The sequence below is a fragment of the Acipenser ruthenus genome, chromosome 7 (assembly GCF_902713425.1).
Source record: "Acipenser ruthenus chromosome 7, fAciRut3.2 maternal haplotype, whole genome shotgun sequence".
Lineage (NCBI taxonomy): Eukaryota > Metazoa > Chordata > Actinopteri > Acipenseriformes > Acipenseridae > Acipenser > Acipenser ruthenus.
Window position 1 is genome coordinate 37,541,591 of NC_081195.1, and position 24,372 is coordinate 37,565,962.

Below are 24,372 nucleotides of genomic sequence, written 5' to 3' on the forward strand. Positions count from 1 at the left end.
AAACTTTACAATCGTGCTGAATGTGCTTTGCATGGGACGATGTGACACACTGGAGGAGAAGATGCACTGGCAGACTGGACAGTCCTGCACAGTGGACTTCTCATACGTGATGTATAACAATAATATAGAAATGTGAAGTCGCTACTTTATATTGCATACATATTACTAATGTTCAATTTCTTATCTCTTCAGCATCTGATTCTGTGATGCGTGTTCTGCATGCTTTTCTATGGTTGTTTGGATCATGACTTGCCATGCTTACTAACTATTCCAACAAAAAGTGTACTTTTACTACCTGCTTCTGAAAAGACTCCTGAAAGCTGGACATTCAGGGTTTCAAACTAAATGGCACGATACGGCAGCTGGAAAATTAAAGTCGGCTTCGACTTCTCTGGAAATCAGCCTAAATTGACTCTTATTATTTCTAAGTGGTAAAAGCAGCTATTGTGACAGTGCAGGCCACTGAAATGATAGACAGGCCCTTTGAAAGTGCAGCTCGATGTCAGTTTCATTCAGTGGAGGCTGAGCTGAGCTGAGTTGAGGTATACAAAGTAAAGCCAGCTGGGTTTATTGCTTCCCATTCAAATGCTATATGAGTAAGTGTCAAATAACTTCCTGTAAACAGTATATGAGAAAGTGCTGTGCTGTGAAGCCCATAGGCAAATCAATGTGCACTGCAGCCTGTGCAACACTGATATGCTTCCCCACAACCAGCCCTGCGGAGTCTTTTCAGAAGCATGTTTTTGCTGGAATAGTTTTCAGTTATCAGGAGTTATCAGCTCCTATCTATATCGATATATCTATAGCTACATAAAAATATAAAAACACTGGTTCATCTCAAGGCCACAAAAGTCAGGAAATGTATTAATAAAAACACAAAACATGAATTAAAGTGCGTGTTAAATCTGAACCCACAAACTCCATGAAATGCCTCGGCACCCGTATCTCTACTGTACAACACTGAGATGTGATTCTAGCATTCGATTAGGGATTTGCCAGCTAAATCATGCAGTAGCCTCGAGAACAGTTTTGAGATGCAAATGATTCCCAGTCTGGCAGTATAAAACAGGATTAGAATGAGATATTGAGAAGACGTGCTGCTCTGAAGTGAGCACCTCCAGCAGTAACACTGCACGTCAGAGCAGGCAAGGCACCTACCAGTTATAGGGCAGCTTCCCACCCCTCTCCAAGGAAGCAAAGTTAACAAACGTCCCGGCACCACATTCCCTGAAACACACAAAACAACAGGGCAGGTTGACAGACAACTGAAAGCAAAGTACAACACTAAAATCATACCGGTACTGGAATACGTCAAAGCCAAGACACTTCAGAATAGTACGGATTCCTGCTGCACAGGGAGCCAATCCTTTAGAGATGATCCACTGACTTGAACAGTCCTTTTACTGGACTGTCTCTCCTCATGTGTCAATGGCCTCAAATATACTGAGAGCAGCAGGTTGAGACTGTGTATAGTGTATAACCTAGGCCTTGTTTTCACTGCCTCTCCCAGGTGTAGCTGAGCTGGGCGGTCTGGTGAGGTGTAGCTGGAGGTTGTTTCCACTGACGCTCAATTATATCTCAGCTACACCTCAGACAGCACAGTTTTGTATCTCATACCCAACAGGGCCAAACTGTTCTCTGCAGAAATACGGCATTGAAAGGTGTGTCCTAAAGAGACAAACTGTTTCGAACAATGGCAGCTGTGTTGAAAATAAACCCAACAAAGATTTTGCTTCATGGGGCGCAGAAGAAATTCCAGCTCGCCTCAACATGTGGACAGAAAACCACATTGAAGAGCAGCTGTCAGGCACAGTTAGAAATTTAAAAGCGTTTGACAAAATCACGGAAGTTCGGCAGCAGCACTGGTTCGATAAAGTTTTGCATCGCTCTATAGATTTAACAAATGTTGCTTTTTAAAGACAAATTAATGTCATGCTGAATAATGTCACGTTAGCATACTGAATTACACACCACTTTGTAGTTCTCCATCTACGTAACGAAAAACTGACAAAATGTGACATTTCAAAATCTAACATGAAATACTGTACTACTATTATGGCTTCCGGTAGACTTTTGCGATATAATTTTGTAGTTGATTACATGATGTTAAATAAAATATGTTCATATCTTATTTTTTTTTATTTTTTTTTTTGTTATTATGTCTCAATCATTAAATTCTAGGTGATGCTAAACTTGTGGGCATAGCTGTAGAGTTGAGATTGTATGCACAGCACACTCTATTCAATAATGGGGTCTTAATCCAAGTTGCAAATCATATAATTTAAAATGAACCAATGCTGTTGTTTTTTCTTATTTCTTTTATTGATTCGAAATGTAATTAATAATTAAGGTGGTCACATTTGTCCAGAATGTTCGAGGAAGACGATACCCTGAACCCCCCAAACCACAGAAATGGTCTGGACCGTTATTCCACTTGATGACACTTGGGAGCTGTGCCGACCCCCGGATTCACTCACCTGCCCATCTGCAGGTGTTTCTTCCTGAGCACCAGGAGGAGGAGCAGGAGCAGGCCCAGGAGCAGGATGCTGAGGACGGCCAGCGCAGAGATCACCAGCACATTGGGGTTCATCTCAGGCACTGCAAAACAGAAAGAGGAACCATGGGCAATCCGGCCTGCAAAACAACAAGAGGAGCTGTGCCTTTCATGATACCCCTGCCCGAAAACTAGCTTGCAGATAAATGGAGAGTCTGACCATCGGGAATCCCTAAGAAAGGGGGCAGGATCCCTGCCCTCCCACGTTACACGAAGCCAAAAAGCAGGTGGAGACTGGGGTGGCCAACCTGTTCAATCAGTAGCATTTCATTGGGTCCCGGCTCACGAAGTTCTGCATTTTGATTGGTTAATCTGCCTGTTGTCTTTGCCAGGATCCTGCCTGCTCGCTCTGGCTCAGGTTTATGAATATGCAGGATATATTGTCTGCAGAGATGCCAGCTCTTGTCAGAAGGGAATGATCACAATTCCTCCAACACTGCTCTGATTATGTGGAAAGCACTCTGGATGCACAGGTCTTTGCACCCTGAGATAACAATTCCCCATAGAAGCTGAAATTAAGTCAGCTCTCTGTTGAATTCTAAAACAGATTGAAATTTAATGCTAACGGAACATGAAGCCACTTTTTCAGGAACAGTGGCTGGAATCCTGGTTCCAGGAGACCTAGTTTGAGGCAGCTTTGCCGTATCAAACCCCAAGTCTCCCCTGGTGTGCCGTGCAGTGGCCTTGAACCTAGTCTCATGAAACCAAGTTCCAAGCCACAAAGTGGCTTTGTGTTCCCTCAGCTTACAACAGAATAAGAACCTTAAAAAACATCTCTTTGCCATTATATTCCATTGGGATTCCAAATACTGGTATCTTGTGATAACAGGACAAGGTACAGTCTCAATAAACAAAACGTCACACGGGCTCCCATTGACAGCACAGCCTCCTGCGGCACTGACCTTTTTATATTAAAATCCAGGATCTTAAAAAATGAAAATAGCACTTAGACACAGTCACTTTTTTACTGAAAGACATTTTGAAAGTAGCAGATGATGCTGCAAACATGCATTTATTTAAATATCTGGTTAAAGAAAGCTCTCACTTTGCAAGCCTTACTTTCAGGTTGACTGTTACATTGCACTTCAGAGGTCATTTTACCAGGACAGTGACATGGTCACCACCCCTTCAACGCCTTCTTCCCTGTCATTAGCCAACCAGCTGCTTCCTCTAATGATGGACATATTTTGTAGCCAGTGACACGCCTTGACCCCAAGAGTTTTATTTCAATTTGTATTGAGATTTCTTTTTGCAGTGTTATTCACTGTAATAGTGATAATATATCTGCAGATGTGATCCTGTTTACTAGATTAACTGTGATACTAAATCACTAGCTATCAGTACCATCAATGTCTCTTCTCGATCAGGTGTAAATGCAAATTTAACAGAAACAATATGGTTACTTTAAATGTGAGAACTTAAAGCTAATGATTTTAAATCACAGTTAATCTAATAAACAGTACCAAATCTTCAGATCTACTTCAGAGTGACCAAGGAAGTGCATGGGTACAAGACTACCTGAAAGTAGGGCATGGCATGAGACTAAACATATAGAGAGCAGAGCTGCATTCCCTGTGTATTGAGACAGTATGGGGGCTCTGCAGAAGGGAGTGGAGCTGCATTCCCTGTGTATTGAGACAGTATGGGGGCTCTGCAGTAGGGAGTGGAGCTGCATTCCCTGTGTATTGAGACAGTATGGGGGTTCTGCAGTAGGGAGTGGAGCTGCATTCCCTGTGTATTGAGACAGTATGGGGGTTCTGCAGTAGGGAGTGGAGCTGCATTCCCTGTGTATTGAGACAGTATGGGGGTTCTGCAGTAGGGAGTGGAGCTGCATTCCCTGTGCATTGAGACAGTATGGGGGCTCTGCTCTGCAGTAGAGAGTGGAGCTGGATACGTAATGGTCAGTGTTGTTGTGTGATTCACGGCTGTTATAGATTCTGTCCCGTCGGTGAGATGAATTGAGGTTAAAATTTCTAGAACTACGAGTGCAGACGAGCCCGGCTCTTTTGCACACGTGCTTGCGGTGTGCGGGGTTGCTGGTTCGAGCCCGGCCTCCGCTCTCTTACACATACCCAGTGTGGAGACCCTGATGAAGGAGGGGGTCTCCCTGTTACACATACCCAGTGTGGAGACCCTGATGTAGGAGGGGGTCTCTCTGTTACACATACCCAGTGTGGAGACCCTGATGTAGGAGGCGTCTCTGTTACACATACCCAGTGTGGAGACCCTGATGTAGGAGGCGTCTCTGTTACACATACCCAGTGTGGAGACCCTGATGTAGGAGGCGTCTCTGTTACACATACCCAGTGTGGAGACCCTGATGTAGGAGGAGGTCTCTCTGTTACACATACCCAGTGTGGAGACCCTGATGTAGGCAGGCTCGCTGGGAGTGCTGTGGCTGAAGCTGGTCACACTGCAGTTATAGGCTGTGGAGGGGAGTAGGCTGTCGATGGTCACCATGTGATTGTTCACACTCAGCTGCTCCTGCTGTTAACGAGAGAAAGAGATCCACGGTGGGGGGGGGGGGGGTTGGGGGGTTGGGGGGTGGTTATAGACGAAAGTGACAGTACTCTTTAAATTGCTGCTGCTGTTTCGCTTTGAGACGACTTAAAATGTCATTCAAACGTTAAAGCCATGAAACGTGCAATCATGTAAGAAAATGTTTAAAAAGGAGGAACGAAGCAGGCTTCAGAATCTACTGTGGTTATTATCACACTGCAGTTAAAAATAATCACATGCATCAGTCATACAGCTGGTTTTCATGCCCTGACATCACTTTGGGAAATATATACATAAGATTAGCAGCTTTCCAGGTAAGTAAGTCGCTGTACAGTATTAAAGTGTTCACAATTACACTGTGTCTGGAATTACTGTGTATTTACATAGTAATTACTTAAATACATGCATACTTACACTATTATTATGCATAGTTACAGTGTACTTAATGTGTACATTTGTTGCATGATATAACCCTGATTTACACATTAAGTCCTATGCATATTGTAATTCTGTGTAAGTACACTTGTATTTACTAAGCAACCACTATGTAAATCCACAGTAATTAGAGACACTTAATGTAAAGTGTTACCCAGAATACAACGTACTGTAGCACAATACAGCATGCGTTCTTCCAGGTTTCTATTGTTTTTAATTGCAGGCGGCATATTGAAAGGCGATGTTAACAATGGACACGACTGTAATCAATACAATACCTAGTCCGGGTTCCACAGCAAAACAGGCTTATTTGAGGACAGGCTACTTTGTCATTTTTAACTGGCATCTACCTGTTATTTACATTTTCTCTTTAACTATATTGTTATATTTACTAAATACAGCTTGAGTTGTGATTTAGTTTCAAACTAAAATGAATTTGGCACGTAATTGGTTGATGCTTGTTTTGACAGGGTGTTGGTGAACTCCTGGTTAAGCCCAGTCTGTCCCTTTGAAGAACTAGAAAAGGGTTTGGCTGTAATACTCAGGCTGTAATACTCAGCACCCATTGAAGTCGCACGATTCCCATTCTCTTCATTCACTTTCACAACCACACATCATTCAACACAGAAAGATAGCGTGAGCAGGATATCACGTCTCCAGTTTTCCTTCCTCATACTGTCAGATTTTTTCTGTTCGATATACTTTAGAAACAGCTTACCACAAATGAAGTAATCATTACCAAAAAAACCATGCAAGTAAGATTGTTGTTAACAGGGATGAAAATAAGACTCCTATTGCGTAGCAGTTTCACCCATTCCATTACTACGAGCTTGATTAGCCACAGTGTGTAGGTAACAAGCTCAGGTGTGTCTTATTAAACTCATAGTGAAACCAGGAATGGATCAAACGACTCTGCATTAGGAGTCTCACTTCCATCCCTGAGCTAACCTTCAACATGAGAGATTTGTTTTAATGTAGAGTCGGTGCTCCCGTCTCTTGCTTCTTACCTTCAGCTCTCCGTCTGACTCCACTTGCTTGCAGAAGACCCTGTAGAAGTCGACCACTCCCTCCTCCACCCACAGCAACGTGACCGAGGTCTGGCTCTTGTTAACGGCAAACAAAGACTTTGGAGGGGCTGGCTCTGTAACAACACAGATCTTCAGAGACTCCCTGCATACTATCCCTGCCTCAGAATTCACCCAACGCAACCCACAGGCTCCAGCTGTCACACTGAGCTCAAACTTCCTCTTTCAATGCTATTTTAATTCTTTGAGGGCTTCAGCCAGGATGTGGCAAGTCTTTCAAACTGCTCTGTAGAGAAAAGTGGCCTCAATGACGATCAATTACCCTGCCGATTACACTTCAATGATGATCAATTACCCTGCCGATTACATGTCCAGCATATAGCGTCCTTCGTGCACAAGCATCCCAGGACGCTTTGCAAAAGCAGATTCCTGCAGATCTAGATTTAAGAAAATTGCTGATGAAAAAGAAAAGCCTTCAGCCTAAAATGAAACAGTGACATGCGGTTATCGTTCTTCAATCTCTGCACTGGCTGTAGTCTGACTTTGACAGTCATGAGACAGTCATTGTCACGTACTGTGACTGAAGGCTACAGCTTGTTATAACGAGCCAACGCTTTCACTGTGCTTTATTACTACTATGCTGTTACTGTGGGAAACGTTTATAAGGGTTAGTTTACCATGGTTTGTTTTTTAATATGCTTTACCATACCTCTCAGTGCTTTACAATGCTTCCCTATGCTTTACCATACCTCTCAGTGCTTTACAATGCTTCCCTATGCTTTACCATGCCTCTCTGTGCTTAACAATGCTTCACTATGTTTTACGAGATATCTCTGTGCTTTACAATGCTTCCCTATACTTTACCATGCTTTATTGCAATGCTTTTACTATGGGGAAACGTTTCGAAGGGTCTGCCCAATGGAATGAGATTAAGCCAGCAATGCCTCGTTCTCGGGATGGTACTGACCCAGTTGGATGATTCTCGGCTGGGACGTGTTCTTGCTGCGCTCGGTGCAGGCCGTGACTGTGAGGTTGTAGATGTCTCCGGGAGGCAAGCTCAGCACTGCTCTCATGACGCTCCGAGACACCTGGGAATACAAGGAAGAGGCTGCCTGTCACTATCAGAGAACTACATTCATTTACTGGATTCATTATGCTGTGTTTTATCACAGAACAGACAGCACTGTCCTTCCAGGAACAGCTGAGAGTTGTGGCTTTCAGTCCCTTCCCACTCCCTCTTCGCTTATCGGTTCTCTCCCCGACAAACTGGACAAGACATGTCCTATCAGGGGCGTGCTGATACTTGTGCTCACAATTAAGAACATAAGAAACGAGAGGAGGCCATTTGGCCCATCTTACTCGTTTGGTTGTTAGTAGCTTATTGATCCCAGAATCTCATCAAGCAGCTTCTTGAAGGATCCCAGGGTGTCAGCTTCAACAACATTACTGGGGAGTTGGTTCCAGACCCTCACAATTCTCTGTGTAAAAAAGTGCCTCCTATTTTCTGTTCTGAATGCCCCTTTATCTAATCTCCATTTGTGACCCCTGGTCCTTGTTTCTTTTTTCAGGTCAAAAAAGTCCCCTGGGTCAACTTTGTCAATACCTTTTAGAATTTTGAATGCTTGAATCAGATCACCACATAGTCTTCTTTGTTCAAGACTGAATAGATTCAATTCTTTTAGCCTGTCTGCATATGACATGCCTTTTAAACCCGGGGTAATTCTGGTTGCTCTTCTTTGCACTCTTTCTCGAGCAGCAATATCCTCTTTGTAACGAGGTGACCAGAACTGAACACAATATTCTAGATGAGGTCTTACTAATGCATTGTAAAGTTTTAACGTTACTTCCCTTGATTTAAATTCAACACTTTTCACAATATATCCGCGCATCTTGTTGGCCTTTTTTATAGTTTCCTCGCATTGTCTAGATGAAGTCAACATAAACTCCTAGGTCTTTTTCATAGATTCCTTCTTCAATTTCAGTATCTCCCATATGATATTTATAATACACATTTTTATTGCCTGGGTGCAGTACCTTACACTTTTCTCTATTAAATGTCATTTGCCATGTGTCTGCCCAGTTCTGAATGCTGTCTAGATCATTTTGAATGACCTTTGCTGTTGCAACAGTGTTTGCCACTCTTCCTATTTTTGTGTCGTCTGCAAATTTAACAAGTTTGCTTACTATACAAGAATCTAAATCATTAATGTAGATTAGGAATAGCAGAGGACCTAATACTGATACCTGTGGTACACTACTGGTTACCTCACTCCATTTTGAGGTTTCTCCTCTAATCAGTACTTTCTGTTTTCTACATGTTAACCATGCATCCATGTGCATGCATTTCATTAAATCCCTACTGCTTTCAGTTTGTGAATTAATCTTTTATGAATTAAGCTTTGTCAAAAGCTTTCTGGAAATCTAAATAAACCATGTTATATGCTTTGCAATTATCCATTGTCGATGTTGCATCCTCAAAAAAATCAAGCAGGTTAGTTACACGATTTCCCTTTCCTAAAACCATACTGACTGTCTCCCAGGATACTGTTACCAGTGGCAGCAGTGTGGAGTAATGGTTAGGGCTCTGGACTTTTGACCGGAGGATCGTGGGTTCAATCCCAGGTGGGGGACACTGCTGCTGTACCCTTGAGCAAGGTACTTTACCTAGATTGCTCCAGTAAAAAAACCCAACTGTATAAATGGGTAATTGTATGTAAAAATAATGTGATATCTTGTATCAATGTAAGTCGCCCTGGATAAGGGTGTCTGCTAAGAAATAAATAATAATATAGGTAATTTTCCATTTGGGATCTTATTATAGTTTTCATATAAACTTTCTAAAATTCTATTCCTCTCGGGGTGCAAAAACCCTTTAAATAAGCCTCTTTGCCTGTTTAGGCCCTGGACTATAAAGACAATTCTGAGTACAAGAGTCAGCACACTGCTATCTCAGCACATACTCGCTTTCACTAAAAGTGTGAATACAGCCATTCTTAAAAAGCAGCTGTAAAGTAGCTTCAAATGTCTTCTTAATTATCTTTTCACATGCCCCTTGCTTTTTTAAGTTTGCAATTATGTCGAGTGTTTCTGGGTTCTGTTGATCCAATATTGCGGTATTACCATTGTTTGTCTAAATCTGTCTTTAAACTTGCTTTGAGTGTGTCTGAAATTTTTACCTGTCTGGGATTGAACAGAGTTCCTCATTCAATCCAACTCGTGTGACAAACATGACTTTTGAACTTGCTGATCCCACCTACTTCCCCTCTGCAGAGTCTGAGCTAGCAGAGTTGAAAAGGCCAAACACCAGGCAGTTATGACTCCACAGACAAGCTCAAAGACAGATAAACGACAAAGAAACATGATAACTAAATATTGAAGAATCAGAAGCCACTCTCAATAATTTCAAACCTCATATAAAAAGACAACAGAATGGTACCGGGAGTGTAAAGCGGCTCACATCGGAGGAGATGCTCTTCTTCACCCTCTTCCTCCCCTCCGCCACCACCAGCCAGTGCAGCATCCTGGAGTGGGCCAGGTCCGTGTATCCTTCGCTGTACTTCCAGCCGACATTCAGCAGCCTGTTGGAGTATTCGACCGAGGAAATCTCCGGGGCTTCGGGGGCTGGGGGGAACAGACAAGGCCCCAATAAACAAACAAACAAACAATTCAAACCAGAGGAATATACAGTCATTACACATCACGGTCCCATTGGAACCTACAGCAGCAGCGACACTTATTTCACGGAGCTCTGGCCAAAAGTTTTGCATTACCTAGAATTTTAGGATTGAGACATTATATAAAATAAATAAATAAATAAATAAATAAATAAATACAGGCTAACTTCACTATAACGAACCTCCATGGCACCTGAAGAAATGTTCGTTAATGCACAGAGAACAGAGGACACATACAGAAGACAGATGAGACCAAGATAGAGCTTTTTGGACAAAACTCAAAGCGCTATGTGTGGCGCAAACCTAACACTGCCCATGCCTCAATACACACCATCCCTACAGTGAAGTATGGTGGTGGCAGCATCATGCTGTGGGGATGCTTCTCATCAGCAGGGACTGGGCATCTTGTTAAAATTGAAGGAAGAATGGATGGAGCAAAATACAGGGAAATACTGCAAGAGAACCTGCTTCAGTCCACTAAAAAACTGAAGCTTGGGAGGAAATTCACCTTTCAGCAGGACAATGATCCCAAGCACAAGGCCAAAGCAACATTGGAGTGGCTCAAGAACAAAAAGGTGAATGTCCTACAGTGGCCCAGTCAAAGTCTTGATCTCAATCCCATTGAGAATCTGTGGCACTATTTGAAAATTGCAGTCCACAAGCGTCGTCCAACCAACCTGAACAACCTGGAGCAAATCTGCCAAGAAGAATGGGCCAAAATCACTCAGACACTGTGTGCAAAGCTGGTACATACTTACCCCAAAAGACTGTTATTGCAGCAAAAGGTGGCTCTACCAAATATTAATGTGTGGGGGTTGAATACTTATGCAAGCAAGATATTTCAGTTTTTTATTTTTCTTAAAAATATTTCCCAACATAAAACCAATGTCACCGGAAGCCATAATAGTAGTATAGTAACATGTTCATTTCGAAATGTCACATTTTTCTATTTTGCTAGTTTTTGGATATGGAAGTATATGGAAAACTACAAAGAGGTGTGTAATTCAATATGTTAGTGTAACATTATTCAGCAGGTTTCATTCAACCTTATGAAGCAATTAGTTAATTATTTTTTAGAGTGATGCAAAACTTATAGCCATAGCTGTAGACCTATCACTTAGCACTCAGTGTTAGGTGGCTGCCGCTAATCAAGTTGAGAGTGTATTTCTCAAACATTGTGCTTTGTCAGGACTGACTCTCTCCAAACAGTGTGCAAGAAATGCACTCTGAGCTTGATAACAGGGAGCCACGGAACACGTAGAAACACATAAGGGTGTACAAACAGCTGTTTCTATTTGTTTGTCCAGTCTCAATGAAGGTTTCTGCCGTAATCTCTGGTATTTTAAAGACGCTTCTACCGAAAGGGATGCTTTGTTGTTTAGTAAATAAATAAAATAGTAAAAGAAGAAACCAAGAGTAAAAGTAGTATTTCTTAATTTCGCAGTATTGTGGGTTTTATAATTCTGTATGTTCTGTAATAACCTTGGTTCTCTCGCACGGGAAACACAGCACTCTGATTGGTTGGTGCTGCTCACGTGATCTCTGAAAGGCTCTACCTGTGATGAAGCTGACGGTGGAACTGTCACAGCAGCTGAGTTCCGGCTCTCCCCAGGTCACCATGGTAACACGGAAGTTATAGTACCAAGCAGGAAGTAGATTGGTCACCCTCTGAAATAACAAAAACAGAAAAAAATAAACACTTTCCTGAAACTGGAGGAAGATTCTGTCGTCAACTGAAGCAGAAATGTACGCTTCTTGACTGTGACTCTCCCAGTGTTTTATGTAGGCCACTGCAGCAGAAGAATGGACAGGCTGTGTCTTACTGTACACCCGAGGGGAAGGGCTCTTGTATGGGCGTCTCAATTCGATTCTCTTACTTATTTTAGCCACCAGTAACCTCACCACAAGCCATTGTGATGAAACTCTTTTGGCTCTCTGCCTGTTTTGCTCTTGCTGTTACTCTGGAAATAGAGATGGTTCGACACTATGGGCCCTCTTCACAACTCTTTTAAGGAATGTTTTGTTAATGAATATTTAAAAAAAAAAAATTTAAGTATGTTTTGATTATTTCAGTCAGACTTTATGAACCACTTTCCAATTGAGAGGTTTCATTGTTAGTTCTCATTTTTAAAGCACCGTTTAGCAGAAGTTAATTAATGATATATATAGGTGTAACAGCTGGCCTGCCCAGCATAGGGTTGGCGCCGCATTGGATTTGGCGTTCCCGGGGTTGAGGAGGTGGGATCCGGCTTAAACTGTTTCTCCTCATCGCTCTGCAGCGACCCCTGCAGGCCAGGCAACGAGTGAGCTTGGGGGCGGAGATTTGCTGGGCTGGTCGTTGCCCTCCAGAGGCTGGTAGCCTGCGGACATCCGCTCTCAAGTTCCTGGGTGTAAAAAGACGGCGATTGGCACCCACTGAGCCTCGGGTCCCTGAACTGGGCATTCCAAATTGGTAGAAAATGAACTGGGGGATTCTGAATTAAAAAAAAAAAAATCCAACATGCCCCTGGCTTCTCTGGATGTCTCTGCTGTTGTGTGTTTTTCTTTTGCACGATCCATCGTAATAAGAGCAAACTTAACACTGTAAATAATAGTTTAGTGATTGTGTCCAACGCTTCCTAATGTGCACTCCACGTACTGAACAACGTACATCACCAGATGGCAGCGGACTTCGCACAGTAAATATGCAAGCTTAAATAAAAGGGGCACTAGAGAGATGCACAGCACCCACGTTATATAGGTTAAGAGGTGCACGATAATAGTAAAAAAATATATCCTGAACCTTCCCACACCCCCCCGCCAGGATACCTTCTGCGCCCGCCAGTTTGCGAATCACTAGCCCAGACCAGTAACAGCACAGCCAGAGCCATTCCCCAGTACAGCCCTCTCTCATAAAGAATACGTTACCACTGAGGCGGTTAGGGAGACTGTGCCAGCGATCTCGTAATAGGTGCTCCACTCCGGGGTCAGCGTGGCTGGGTTAAAGTAGAACATTTCCACCACGTATTTGCGGAAGGTCACGTGGTAGGGTCGGCTCCAGCTCAGAATGAGCGCCGTGGGCTCCAGTGGGTACAGAACCAGGTCCCGGACCCCAGTGGGTTCTGGAACAGAGACAGGCAAGCTGTGGGTTAGTGGGAGCCAGTAGGCAGACTGCAGTGTGAATCTCCACCTTCAGTACATTCATCATTACTGTCTGCTGCAGTGGTTAGTAACTGCTAGATAACTGACCTATATGTGTGGTGTTTTTTTTTGGAGGGGAGAGGTTTTGCCAACATTTCAGAAAGAATCTGACCCTGGTTCCAAGAGATTCAGTTCACAAATCCCTGTATTTGTTTATTGAAGATTATTTATGGAAAGCCGATGGGACAATTTTGTGTGAGTATAATGTTTAGCCTCATTGTCTTTATTAAAGAGGACATAGCTGCAAATATGCCCATTTATTTTATAATTATTTTTAATTGAGCTCTCTGTTAAAAGTGAATTTTGAGATTCTAAAGTCCTGATAGCTTTTAGAGGGTGTCTAGCTGTTGATGAGGTGACCCATGAAGTTTGCAATTTTGAATGACCCAACAAATCATACTGTACAGAAATCTTTTTAAAGTCTCTGCTATTATGAGACAAAGTGTGTTAGATTGGAGCAGCAGGTGAATGATTCTACCCAGGTGAATATAATCTACTGCACAGTGCTACATAAAGGAAGGCATCTGTAACTAGCTCTTGTATTTTTGTTTTGCTGTTTCTCAGGTCACTGGCAGGCACTCTCATCCTTTAACCGCTGAACTGATTCTGAACACATTCTGTGAAGAATTGTTTTACCCACGCCGCGGGCCGTGTCATGCGCTGTACTCCCTCTGCATTCAATCCATTCAGTCTCTCATCAGAGTGTTGCTGTTTAATTAAACCAGAGGAACTTGAACTGCGGCAACAACCTTATTTTAATCCCACCCAGGCTTACGTCTAAGAAAACCGGCTCAACAAAAGCGATCTTGTTCAATTTTACATTTGGCTGCTTCACTTCTTGAGTGAGTGTTTGAAGCTATGGAAGCTACATCAACCTAGGATCCTGTGCTGAAGCATGTCTGTCAATCCCTTACACAGGCAATACCAGTGACTGAGCTTCTGCACTTGTGAATCATAACTGGTATTAACTACCTCTGTTAAACAACAAAACTTTGACGATCGACTCTGTCTCGTAGTGGTCTGGCCATGCACAACATTGTTAACTGTAACAGTGTGTGACCTCCAATAAAATAACACCCTGCCTCAATCTGGCTACTTGGGGGCCTGTTTTGACTATGTTGGTAAGCTGAAATCTTGTGAGATGTCAAAATCATCCAGCCTTAATGGCTCATCTGAGGATTCATTTGCAGAGATAATCTGCTTATGAAAATATTGGAGTATTAATGTTAACCCAAATATGACATAGTCTACATTGAGAAAGGGAGCCAGACCAAACTATTTGCCTGAGCCAGACCAAACTATTGTCCAGCCCTGAGAGGTGAAATCAGGGAAGAAATGCTGCCTCACAGTAACCTCGAAGTTGAGATCTGTTTGCAATCTCTGTCTTTTCTATCTCCGTGCTAATACAGTAATGTAATATCCCCACCTTCCCCTGAACAAAAGAAAGAAACTAGGCAAGTGCGCAGTATCACTAGCAAGGTCTCTTAAGAGTTTACCTATTCCAAATATGACTGGTTCTGAAGGAGGTCCAACCAGAGGCCCGTTCGTGTGATAGACCACGACCCGGTACTGGGCTCCTGGAGTCAGGTTCCCAATGCTGCTGCTGCTGGAGTTCACCTGTGGGGTGGAGGAAGTCAGTTGGGGTTCACCTGTGGGATGGAGGAAGTCAGCTGGGGTTCACCTGTGGGGTGGAGGAAGTCAGTTGGGGTTCACCTGTGGGGTGGAGGAAGTCAGTTGGGGTTCACCTGTGGGGTGGAGGAAGTCAGTTGGGGTTCACCAGTGGGACGGGGGAAATGAGTTGGGGTTCACCTGTGGGACGGGGGAAGTCAGTTGGGGTTCACCTGTGGGACGGGGGAAGTCAGTTCTCACTTTGATTTGCTTTACTTTCATTGACCTCCTTGCTGTTCTGTGTTCAGTGGAGTGTTCAGTGAGGTGTGTGTTGGTTTAACTGTGAGTTGACCTCCTTGCTGTGCTGTGCTGTGCTGAGTGGAGTGTTCAGTGAGGTGTGTGCTGGTTTAACTGTGAGTTGGCCTCCTTGCTGTACTGTGCTCAGCGGAGTGTTCAGTGAGGTGTGTGCTGGTTTAACTGTGAGTTGACCTCCTTGCTGTGCTGTGCTCAGTGGAGTGTTCAGTGAGGTGTGTGTGTTGTTTTAACTGTGAGTTGACCTCCTTGCTCTGCTCAGTGGAGTGTTCAGTGAGGTGTGTGTTGGTTTAACTGTGAGCTGACCTCCTTGCTGTGCTGTGCTAAGCGGAGTGTACCTGGGTGCAGTAGTGGCTCTCCATCCTCTGGCTGGGTTTGGGTTTGTGGCAGGTGAGGGAGAGCAGCGAGACCAGACTGCCACTGTGTGTCTCCTGGGATGGGCTCCAGGACAGGGAGGCGCTGGTGGAGCTCAGCAGCATCACGCTCACATCCTGGGGCCTCTCCTGCAGCGCCTCAAACCACTCTCCTTCAGGGCCTGGAACACAAACACACAGCTGCCGGGCTGGGGAGTGCATAAAGGAGAGCCCCGGGAGAGTCCTGCTCTTGTTCCTGTCATGCACTGGGGTGGGGGGGATGATGAGTGGGTTGGGCCCCTGGCTTATGCCTTGTTCCCATTATCCACTGGGACTGAGTTACTTCACACCAGCTTATTGACTTGACAGTCCGCACCGCCCTTTGATTTGGTCAGACTCTTTAGTCCAGAAACAGCAGAAGTGGCATCCAGGGCACAGTTTATTAATGAACGTCAGCACAGCATATTACGACCAGAAACGTTTTTGTGATTTTAGTCAGTTCAACCTGTAACTAATGTCATAAGAAAATGATCTATATTGCTGTGAGGGGGGTTATGATACGCAATACAATCAGTGGTGTAGTGGAGCAGGAACAGACTGGAACACCGTTCAGGGACTATTTTCTATAGGCAGCAGTGCTGTAGTCGAGCCAGAACTCACATAATAGGTAAGCTAATCACGTGACTCACATCTCCCGCACACCTGTCTGATTCAGTCAGTCCTCTTGATGCAATGCAAAGAGCATTAGGAACTTCTTCTATTACAAACTACTTCTTTAAGAAGGCTAAACATGCTGACGAAGACGACAGCAACAGTGTATCAACTGCGACTGTGAACACAAACACAAACAAAGCCACTGACACACACACACACACACACACAAGTAAATAAAGTAAAGCATTCTGACAAGATTAGACACAGTGGATAGGTAACAAGCTCAGGTGTGTCTATTAAACTCAAAGTAAAGCCTGGACTAGATCACTGGAGTCTTATATCCATCCCTGTACTAGCCAAAAAGTTTGTGTACTTGACAAACTAGTTTCTTATGCAGCAGTGTGCACAATAATTAGAACCCCTCAAGATTTGTCATCTATATCCTTCATGTACCAACCTGCCTGAAAACCTCAGGGTGTGAGAATTTTAATTTCCAGTCAATAAATCGGTGAGATAGAAACAACAGTGTGAAAATGTTAGACCACTTTTTTTTCTTTTTTTTTTTTAATTTAGTGGTCGCCAATTGTTTTTCATAATTTTCTCCTAATTTAGAATAGCCAATTATTTGTAGGCTCAACTCACCGCTACCACCCCCGTGCTGATTCGGGAGGGGCGAAGACGAACACCCGCTGTCCTCCGAAGCGTGTGCCGTCAGCCGACCGCTTCTTTTCACACTGCAGGCCTGCTATGCAGCCAACCCAGAGCTACAGCGTCGGAGGACAACGCAGCTCTGGGCAGCTTACAGGCAAGCCCGTAGGCTCCCGGCCAGGTCGCTGGTGCGCAGTGAGCCGAGGACACCCTGGCCAACCTAACCCTCCCTCCCCACGGGCGGCGCTCGGCCAATTGTGCGCCGCTCCCTGGGAGCTCCTGTCCTCGGTCGCGGAGTGCCTTTACTGTATGCGCCACTCAGGAGCCCCAAAATGTTAGACCACTTTGTGCTTCATTTAGGCCTGTTAAACAACTAAATAGTCTCATGCATGCATGTGTTCCTTTTCTCTTACTATTTTGAATGAATTGCATGTGTGGTTTATTAAAGCAATCGATGAAATTAGACAATCACGAATTTCCCTATTTTGACAATTTCCCAAGATTTTCAGTTCCTGCGGTTTGATTTCATGTGCACAATAAATCAAAACTACAGAAGCAATGGGGTGTTCTAATACATGTGCACACTGCTGAACTACAGAAACAATGAGGTGTTCTAATACATGTGCACACTGCTGAACTACAGAAGCAATGGAGTGTTCTAATACATGTGCACACTGTTGTAGTTTTACACTGGAGTCCCTGATCCTTCAGTGTTGAGTGTTCTGCAGTTGTGGGCAGGGCTAGACACTCACTGAGGTACAAGGTGAAGCTGGTGTCGCTGGTGCTTTCTCGTGTGTCGCACACCCCCGACGAGCTGACTGTCGTGATGGACACAGTGTAGGTCCCCGGCTCCTTCAGCTCCACAGAGAAATCACGGGTGTGCTCGTCCACTCTGGCCACGTCAGTGGAGCTCCCTACAACAACAACGGGAGTGTGACATACAGTACAGTACAGCAGATCTGGAATCTGCTGCGGTCCGGCACAAAGGAACCTCTGACGTATATATATATATATATATATATATATATATATATATATATATATATATATATATATATATGCACCAGTGGATATCGATCAGCTATCAATCACTACCAGGTATCCTCCCCGACACACAGAACATAAGAACAATCATAATACACACAGCGTACCGTCCCTGTAGATGTAGATGTTGAAGCCGTCGTAGGCGGTGGGAGGGAGTGGCGGCACCCACTGGAGCTGCAGCAGCAGAGCGGGGAATGGGGTGGCGGCTGGGGGAGACTCGACGGCCGAGCCCAGCTCGTTCTCATCCTCATAATCCTCCACCGGCCGGTTCACAAACTCCTCGCTGTCGCCAAGGGTGGGGGGCACGGCGGAGGGCCAGGAGGGCTGGGTGGGCGAGGGCTGGGTGTCCGAGCCATTGTAGTTGTAATCTACCCAGCTGTAGGATTCGTTCATGTGCTCTGTCAGGTCGTAGGGCTGCAGAGTGTTGGCCTCCTCTTCCCCCTGGCCGCTCCCAGCTTCGGCCCTGCCTGAGAAGGTGCCCGCAGTGATGTAGACAATCTGATGGGAGATGTTGGTGGGCGGGTTGGGGACTGCGAAAGACAAGAAGAGAAAATGAAGTCTCCGTAATGGTTTGCAGATGCATCTGATATACTGTACAGCATACCCATAATCATGCACACCTTTAAAGTTATTTAATTTTTTTTAAAAAAAGTATAGGTAAGCATTGTAAAGAACAGAGAGGTATGGTAAAGCATATCAATAAACAGGGTAAACTATGGTAAATGCATAGGAAATCATGCCAAAACTGCAGAAATACAGTGGAAAGAAGAGAATTGATCTCCTTTTGCATGTAAGAGGCTGAGGACTGTACCAGTTCTGTGCTGTTTTGGCTCGTGTCCAACCCCACTGAATCTGACCAAGGTGCTCCTATTGACCGTGGCTTCAGACACCAGCTGGAATGTAATGTTGCTGTAGCATGTCCCAGGCAACCAGTGCTTGAAAACTGTTTTCCCCCTGAAGAAATCTAGAAAAAAACACCATTAACAGCACATTACTTACTAATCTTTCTACAGGCTGCACACAAACGATATCGATCTCGGTCTCTGAAGTGAAGCTGGGAGAAGACCATTCTTATTTAGCTATCAGCAGGGGTTATGCAAACTCTATTATTTTCATGTTCCCAGAGCTGATGATGGAAACCGAAAGGCAAGCCTATAAACTCTTTAAATAATTTGGACTGTTTCTCAAAACACTCCACCACAAAAGGATTCTTCTGACTGTTTCATACTGGATTTAGCACATCTCTGAGCCTTAGTCATAAAACCGAGTCACGCTGGACAGTTTGCAACAAATTATTAAAAAACTTGGACGAACAAAGCACTCTGACTGTAAATAATTTCAACCTGCGGCTTTATCTTTCTACAAATTAATAACTGTATGCTCTGGCATATCAAAACAGTTCTGTTAGAACTCCAGTTACAATTCAAACTGACCAGAGTTCCGTATCCATGGCGACACTCAATTTGAAGCAGCTGTACAAGGTTTATAGAAAGGTCAAGTTGGGAAATTTCACCCGGAACATTCTTAAAAATACTGTCATTGTCATGTTGGGTCAAACTCGTGTTCCCTCAGCTTAAGCAATCCTGCCTCATACCTTTATACAGCATGGAGCGTGGCTCCTTGTCTTCAAGGTAGCTGATGTTTACTCTTGTGAAAACATTGAACTTCTCTGGGTACTTGATCTCAAAGATCACTCCTTTCTCAGGGGATGGCTTATAATCATGTATCGACACGCTGGTCACTGGAAGAGGTTCTGGGAATAAGAGAGAACAATAATTATAAAACCTGACAGCTACCTTCCCTTGCACTACAATGGCAACTGTCTAATACCAAGATTTGTACCGCAGTATGCTAACTATACCCTCTGTCAAATCATCGTGACTACACAGAGAATGGTGCGACAGTAGCACTAAGGGGCAATAATAGGATAAGGGCTACTAGAATGGAATGATGCCGCCATTGTTAGAAGCATCATATGGTACAAATGGGAAGCTCTACTGTGGCAGGAGCCCTGTGTAGTCTTCGATTCCAGTCCCTTGTGTTTCCATTCCTGGCGAGGCTGTGCCAGCTTTGCTGACGCTTCTGCTAGCTAGGGTGTCTTCAGGGCAATACATTCAGGGCTATAATGAGGTCTCAGTGGGATTGCTCAAAAGGATGGCCCTCCACCTGCAGCTTGTGTCAGTGCTGCGTATTAAAGGATTATGCTCCAGCACTCTTTATCATTAACCAAGGCTTTCAGCAGTTTCCTTACCTCTCATTAGAACTAGCGACATTACCACTGACTCCCAATTAATCCAGTGCCAACAAAGACTATCAAATCAATTCCCTTACCTCTTATTAGCTTTATAGTTGTTTATGGCAGCTTACGATCCTTATAACAAAAAAAGCCTTGCTGGAGCTGAAATTTTGCATCTGGCTTTGTAATAGTAGCCCAGTTACATGCATTAAAAAACAAAATATTACGACATCTACGAGCATAGTCATTGGACAGCGCACGCTGGTGTGATCGTGGTTAAGTATACCTGAGAATTTCAATTTCCGGTCGGTAACCAGTGATATAGAAACAATAGGCACTCATGTGTGAAAATGTCAGACCACTTTGTGCTTTAGGCATTTAAACAACTTCTAAAAAGTCTCCTGCATTTTGCCATTTGTGGCTAAGTGTTCATTTTCTCTTACTATTTTAAATAAATTGCATGTGTGGCCTATAAAAGTCTTCAATTAAATTAGACAATCACTGATTTGCCTAGTTTGACAATTTTCCGTGATTTTCAGTCACAGTGGTTTGATTTCATAAGCATGGCAAATCAAAACTACAGAAGCAAGGGGGGGGGGGGTGTAATCAATGTGCACACTGCTGTACTTGATATTGTATTTGCAATACTGGTTAAACTAGGCTCCGGTGCGGCTGCGTTTGTACATGCTGAAGCCCAGTGTTTGCTCACTTGTTAGTACAGTGATGGACTGGGCCGGCTTCGTCATCATGTTGTCGGTCATCACCATGAGAGTGATGATGTAATAAAGACCGTGGTAGCTGGCGTTGAACACCAGGGGGGGAGGGGGGGCTGTGCTGTTCGTGTTCTCGAACTCCAGGAAGTAGTTCTTGGACTCCCCCGTGATCTTCACGATGTACGCTGACCCACTCAGGTCCGACGGCTCCAGCGCCATGACAAGGCTGATGTCATTTTCCACTGTGACGAGGAAAGACGTGGCACTCTGGAAAAACAAAGAGGTATTCAGCTCACCCTAACTGGACTTTTAATGCTAAGAAATGTGAAGTGTGAAATACTCCAGGTTATAAGTACAAAATGAACAGGATGGAAATAGGGGACAAGGACTTTGAAAAGGATCTCAGGGTTATAGTGGAGTCGCCATTAAAAGTATCTCTCCAATGTGGTGAGGCAATTAAAAAGGCAAATCGAATTTTTAGGCTATATTGCGAAAAGCAAAGAATACAAGTAAAGAGAGGTGATTTTAAGATTATACAATGCCCTAGTTATACCCCACCTAGAATACTGTGTGCAGTTCTGGTCACCTCACTAAAATAAATACATCATTGCACTGGAGAAGGTACAGAGAAGGGCAACTAGGCTGATCCCAGGACCCAATGAGCTATGAAGACAAGTTAAAATGATTAAATCTCTTCAGCCTAGAAAAAAGAAGGGAAAGAAGGGACTTGATTGAAGTCTTTAAAATCATAAATGGTCTAGATAAAGTTAACCCAGGACACGACTTCAAACTTAGCACAGAGAGAAGAACAAGAGGGCATAACTGGAAGCTGAGTAAAAGTAAGTTTAGAACAGAAGGTAGGAAGCACTTTTCTACACAGAGAGCTATAAATGGAATAGCCTACCAGGTGAAGAAGTAGGATCTGAAACACTGGGAACATTTAAAAAAAATTCTGTGCTTTTAAATTAGTTCCCCCCCAGTAGGGAGAATGGTGTGCTAACAAGGGACGAGCCTTGATGGGCCGAATGGCCTTTTCTCGTTCTCAAACGTTTCTTATGTTCTTATGACTCTTGCTTTAAGGCCACCTCAGCGATGGCAATGGAAATTCACCATTGTGCTCTGTATAAAGACCCCCATCTGCAATCTCAAGCCTATGAAACGCAGCCTCTTCAAGTACCTCAACTGTGTAACAAGACCAGCATCCAGTAAAGCCTTTGTTAAACACAACTCTCATTTGCAACTCAAGCCGACGGCAATCAAGATCCAGTGGTATTCATGTATTACTAGCTATCAAAGCAATGGTGATTCAGTTGAATAGAGTAGACCCTGCACGGGAGATAGCTGTTTAATGGGATTGCTTTTCTTCAATTGCTTTAGCCTTTGCATGACTGAATTCCATTTCTCTTCCCCTGAATTTAATAAAGACAGAACTGCTTGATCAGTCGACGCAAGTTGCGAGACGGATTTCAGATCCTTTATGATTCACTTCATTTAATCTCTGCAGTACAGCTTTACTGGAATGTATCCAAAGCCTGGAAATCACATCAATCACTTGAGTGGAAGGCTTCAAATTCCAACATCTTCTTTCCTGTCATTAACCAACCTGCTGCTCCCCCCAGTGATTGACATGCTGTGACCCAGAAGACACTGCTGGGGTGAAATGACCCAGGAAGTGAAGCACTAACAGACCGTCTGAAAATAAGGCAAGCAAACTAAGAACTTTTTTTAACCTACTTGTAGTACCAGACATTTCAAAATTTAAACTAGATTTGCTATCGATAGATACACCCCCAGACTGCGATATTCCCAATAACTTGTGCTAAATACAGTAATGTACTTTCATCATAGTAACTGGAGAAGCGGTTCTTTGTGCTTAGCAAGTTTCATCACAATTGAATTAGTGGTTCCTTAGGTTGCTGTGATGTCTTGAGGGTCAGACACACAGGCAGACAGACAGGCAGCCTCCATACACCCCCAAGCTTATAACTTAAGCCCCTTTCACACTGGAGCTCCTACCTGGGTTCCGGTGATGATGTGTTCTTGCAGTTACTTTATGTTCACAGTACGTTGCATCGCTACTGCAGTTATTATTAATATAAAGTATGACAGGATCAATAAAGCAGATCCAAACACTGTTATTTCTGGCCAGTAGGTGACAGCTCCCAGCTGCCTTTTCACACCTGGAGAATTCGTCAGCACTGGGGATGTTCCACTGCTTCAGTTTCCTCTCGCTTCCGATTACAATCCGATGCATGGCGACACTATGGAGCCCAGAACCCTTGCAGCTATTCCCATGTGCTCAGTCAGTGTGATAAACCACGAGCGAGGCATGCAGAGACCAGCATTCATATCGAGCGAGAGCGCTTAATCACACCCTCTGTGCTAATGTTTAACCCCTGGGTGTCTGAGAGAGGGTTAGAAACTTCCTCTAGTCCTGCAGACAGTCCTGGGGTTCAGAACACCCCTTGTTTCGGTATATAATATTACTGAAATCAACAGCTGGCAGGAGTTTGAACAATCAGGCCCCTTCTATTGCACTTGAGTAAGTCTCCCCTGCATCTGTAGCTTAACTGTTAGGCATTGTTCATGCAGCTATAAGGGAAGGAACAATATCTTTAACAAGGGTTACTCCTGGCTGTTGAATCATTTAAATAATATACTGAACTGATGGTAGTTTGCAGGGATGGTGCTAGTTTTTTTTGTGGACCCCGGGCAATAGACCTCCCCACCTACCAAAAATCGTTCTTATTACTTTAGCCTACCAGTATACAAAATATATCTGCTGCATTTTACACATTACACTGTACAGAAATAATAATTTTTTAATTTACATAAAAATATGTTTCTACTTGTTGCAGTCTTTTCCTTCCGTTTTTGACATCCAAATTTATGTTTCTTTTTATTTGGAGGTTCCAGAGGTTTGGCAAGTTTCACTTTTGATGGTATAAAAATATATAATTACAATAGGCGTTCAGGCGTTATAATAATAATAGATGTTATGACAATGAGGCTCGACAAAACTCTTGATTGTTGGAAAGTAAATTATAGAATGTATTTAATTGGCACATGTGTAACATTGTATGTCGAGATCAGCCAATAGCTTTCGGTTTTACAAAGAACTGGGGAGGACGGAAACCAATAGTGAGTGAGAAGAGGCGGGACTATTATTGAAAACTAAAGTTTCTAGCCCTAAAGGCTGCTTGAGTAGGATAGCTGGCACTTATTTGCAATTGTATTTCTGCATGTGTGTGTGAGCTCCCCTCTGGCATCAGAGCCCCGGGTGCTTGCCCGGGTTGCCTGGGTGCCGACGTTGTCCCTGGTAGTTTGGAAACCCAAGATTGGGTGCAGGGCTAGTGTATGTTTCTAACCCTGTGTTTACCAACTGAAAACTACATAGCTGAAATACAATACAATAATAATAATAATAAACTGAGATA

At 43.7% G+C, this 24,372-nt stretch overlaps 1 protein-coding gene across 7 annotated transcripts in view; it reads right to left on the minus strand.

Moving 5' to 3' along the window:
* The window catches only part of LOC117416165 (receptor-type tyrosine-protein phosphatase O-like), a 60,350-nt gene that overhangs the window by 16,051 nt on the left and 19,927 nt on the right, over positions 1–24,372 (minus strand). For 3 of the 7 annotated variants that reach the window (XM_034027238.3, XM_034027234.3, XM_059026870.1), the window contains exons 2-16: positions 20,932–21,202; positions 19,581–19,739; positions 18,798–18,950; positions 18,094–18,516; positions 17,695–17,856; positions 15,626–15,822; positions 14,864–14,984; positions 13,095–13,288; positions 11,744–11,855; positions 9,950–10,134; positions 7,481–7,601; positions 6,496–6,629; positions 4,906–5,041; positions 2,478–2,598; positions 1,159–1,227 (exon numbers count right to left, since the gene is read on the minus strand). In XM_034027238.3, the coding sequence (XP_033883129.3) occupies positions 1,159–1,227; positions 2,478–2,598; positions 4,906–5,041; positions 6,496–6,629; positions 7,481–7,601; positions 9,950–10,134; positions 11,744–11,855; positions 13,095–13,288; positions 14,864–14,984; positions 15,626–15,822; positions 17,695–17,856; positions 18,094–18,516; positions 18,798–18,950; positions 19,581–19,739; positions 20,932–21,202 (2,558 nt within the window). Of the gene's footprint in view, positions 1–1,158; positions 1,228–2,477; positions 2,599–4,626; positions 4,641–4,674; positions 4,882–4,905; positions 5,042–6,495; positions 6,630–7,480; positions 7,602–9,949; positions 10,135–11,743; positions 11,856–13,094; positions 13,289–14,863; positions 14,985–15,625; positions 15,823–17,694; positions 17,857–18,093; positions 18,517–18,797; positions 18,951–19,580; positions 19,740–20,931; positions 21,203–24,372 lie in introns of those variants that run through there. The other 4 variants (XM_034027235.3, XM_059026871.1, XM_034027240.3 and 1 more) reach the window with 4 other exon arrangements.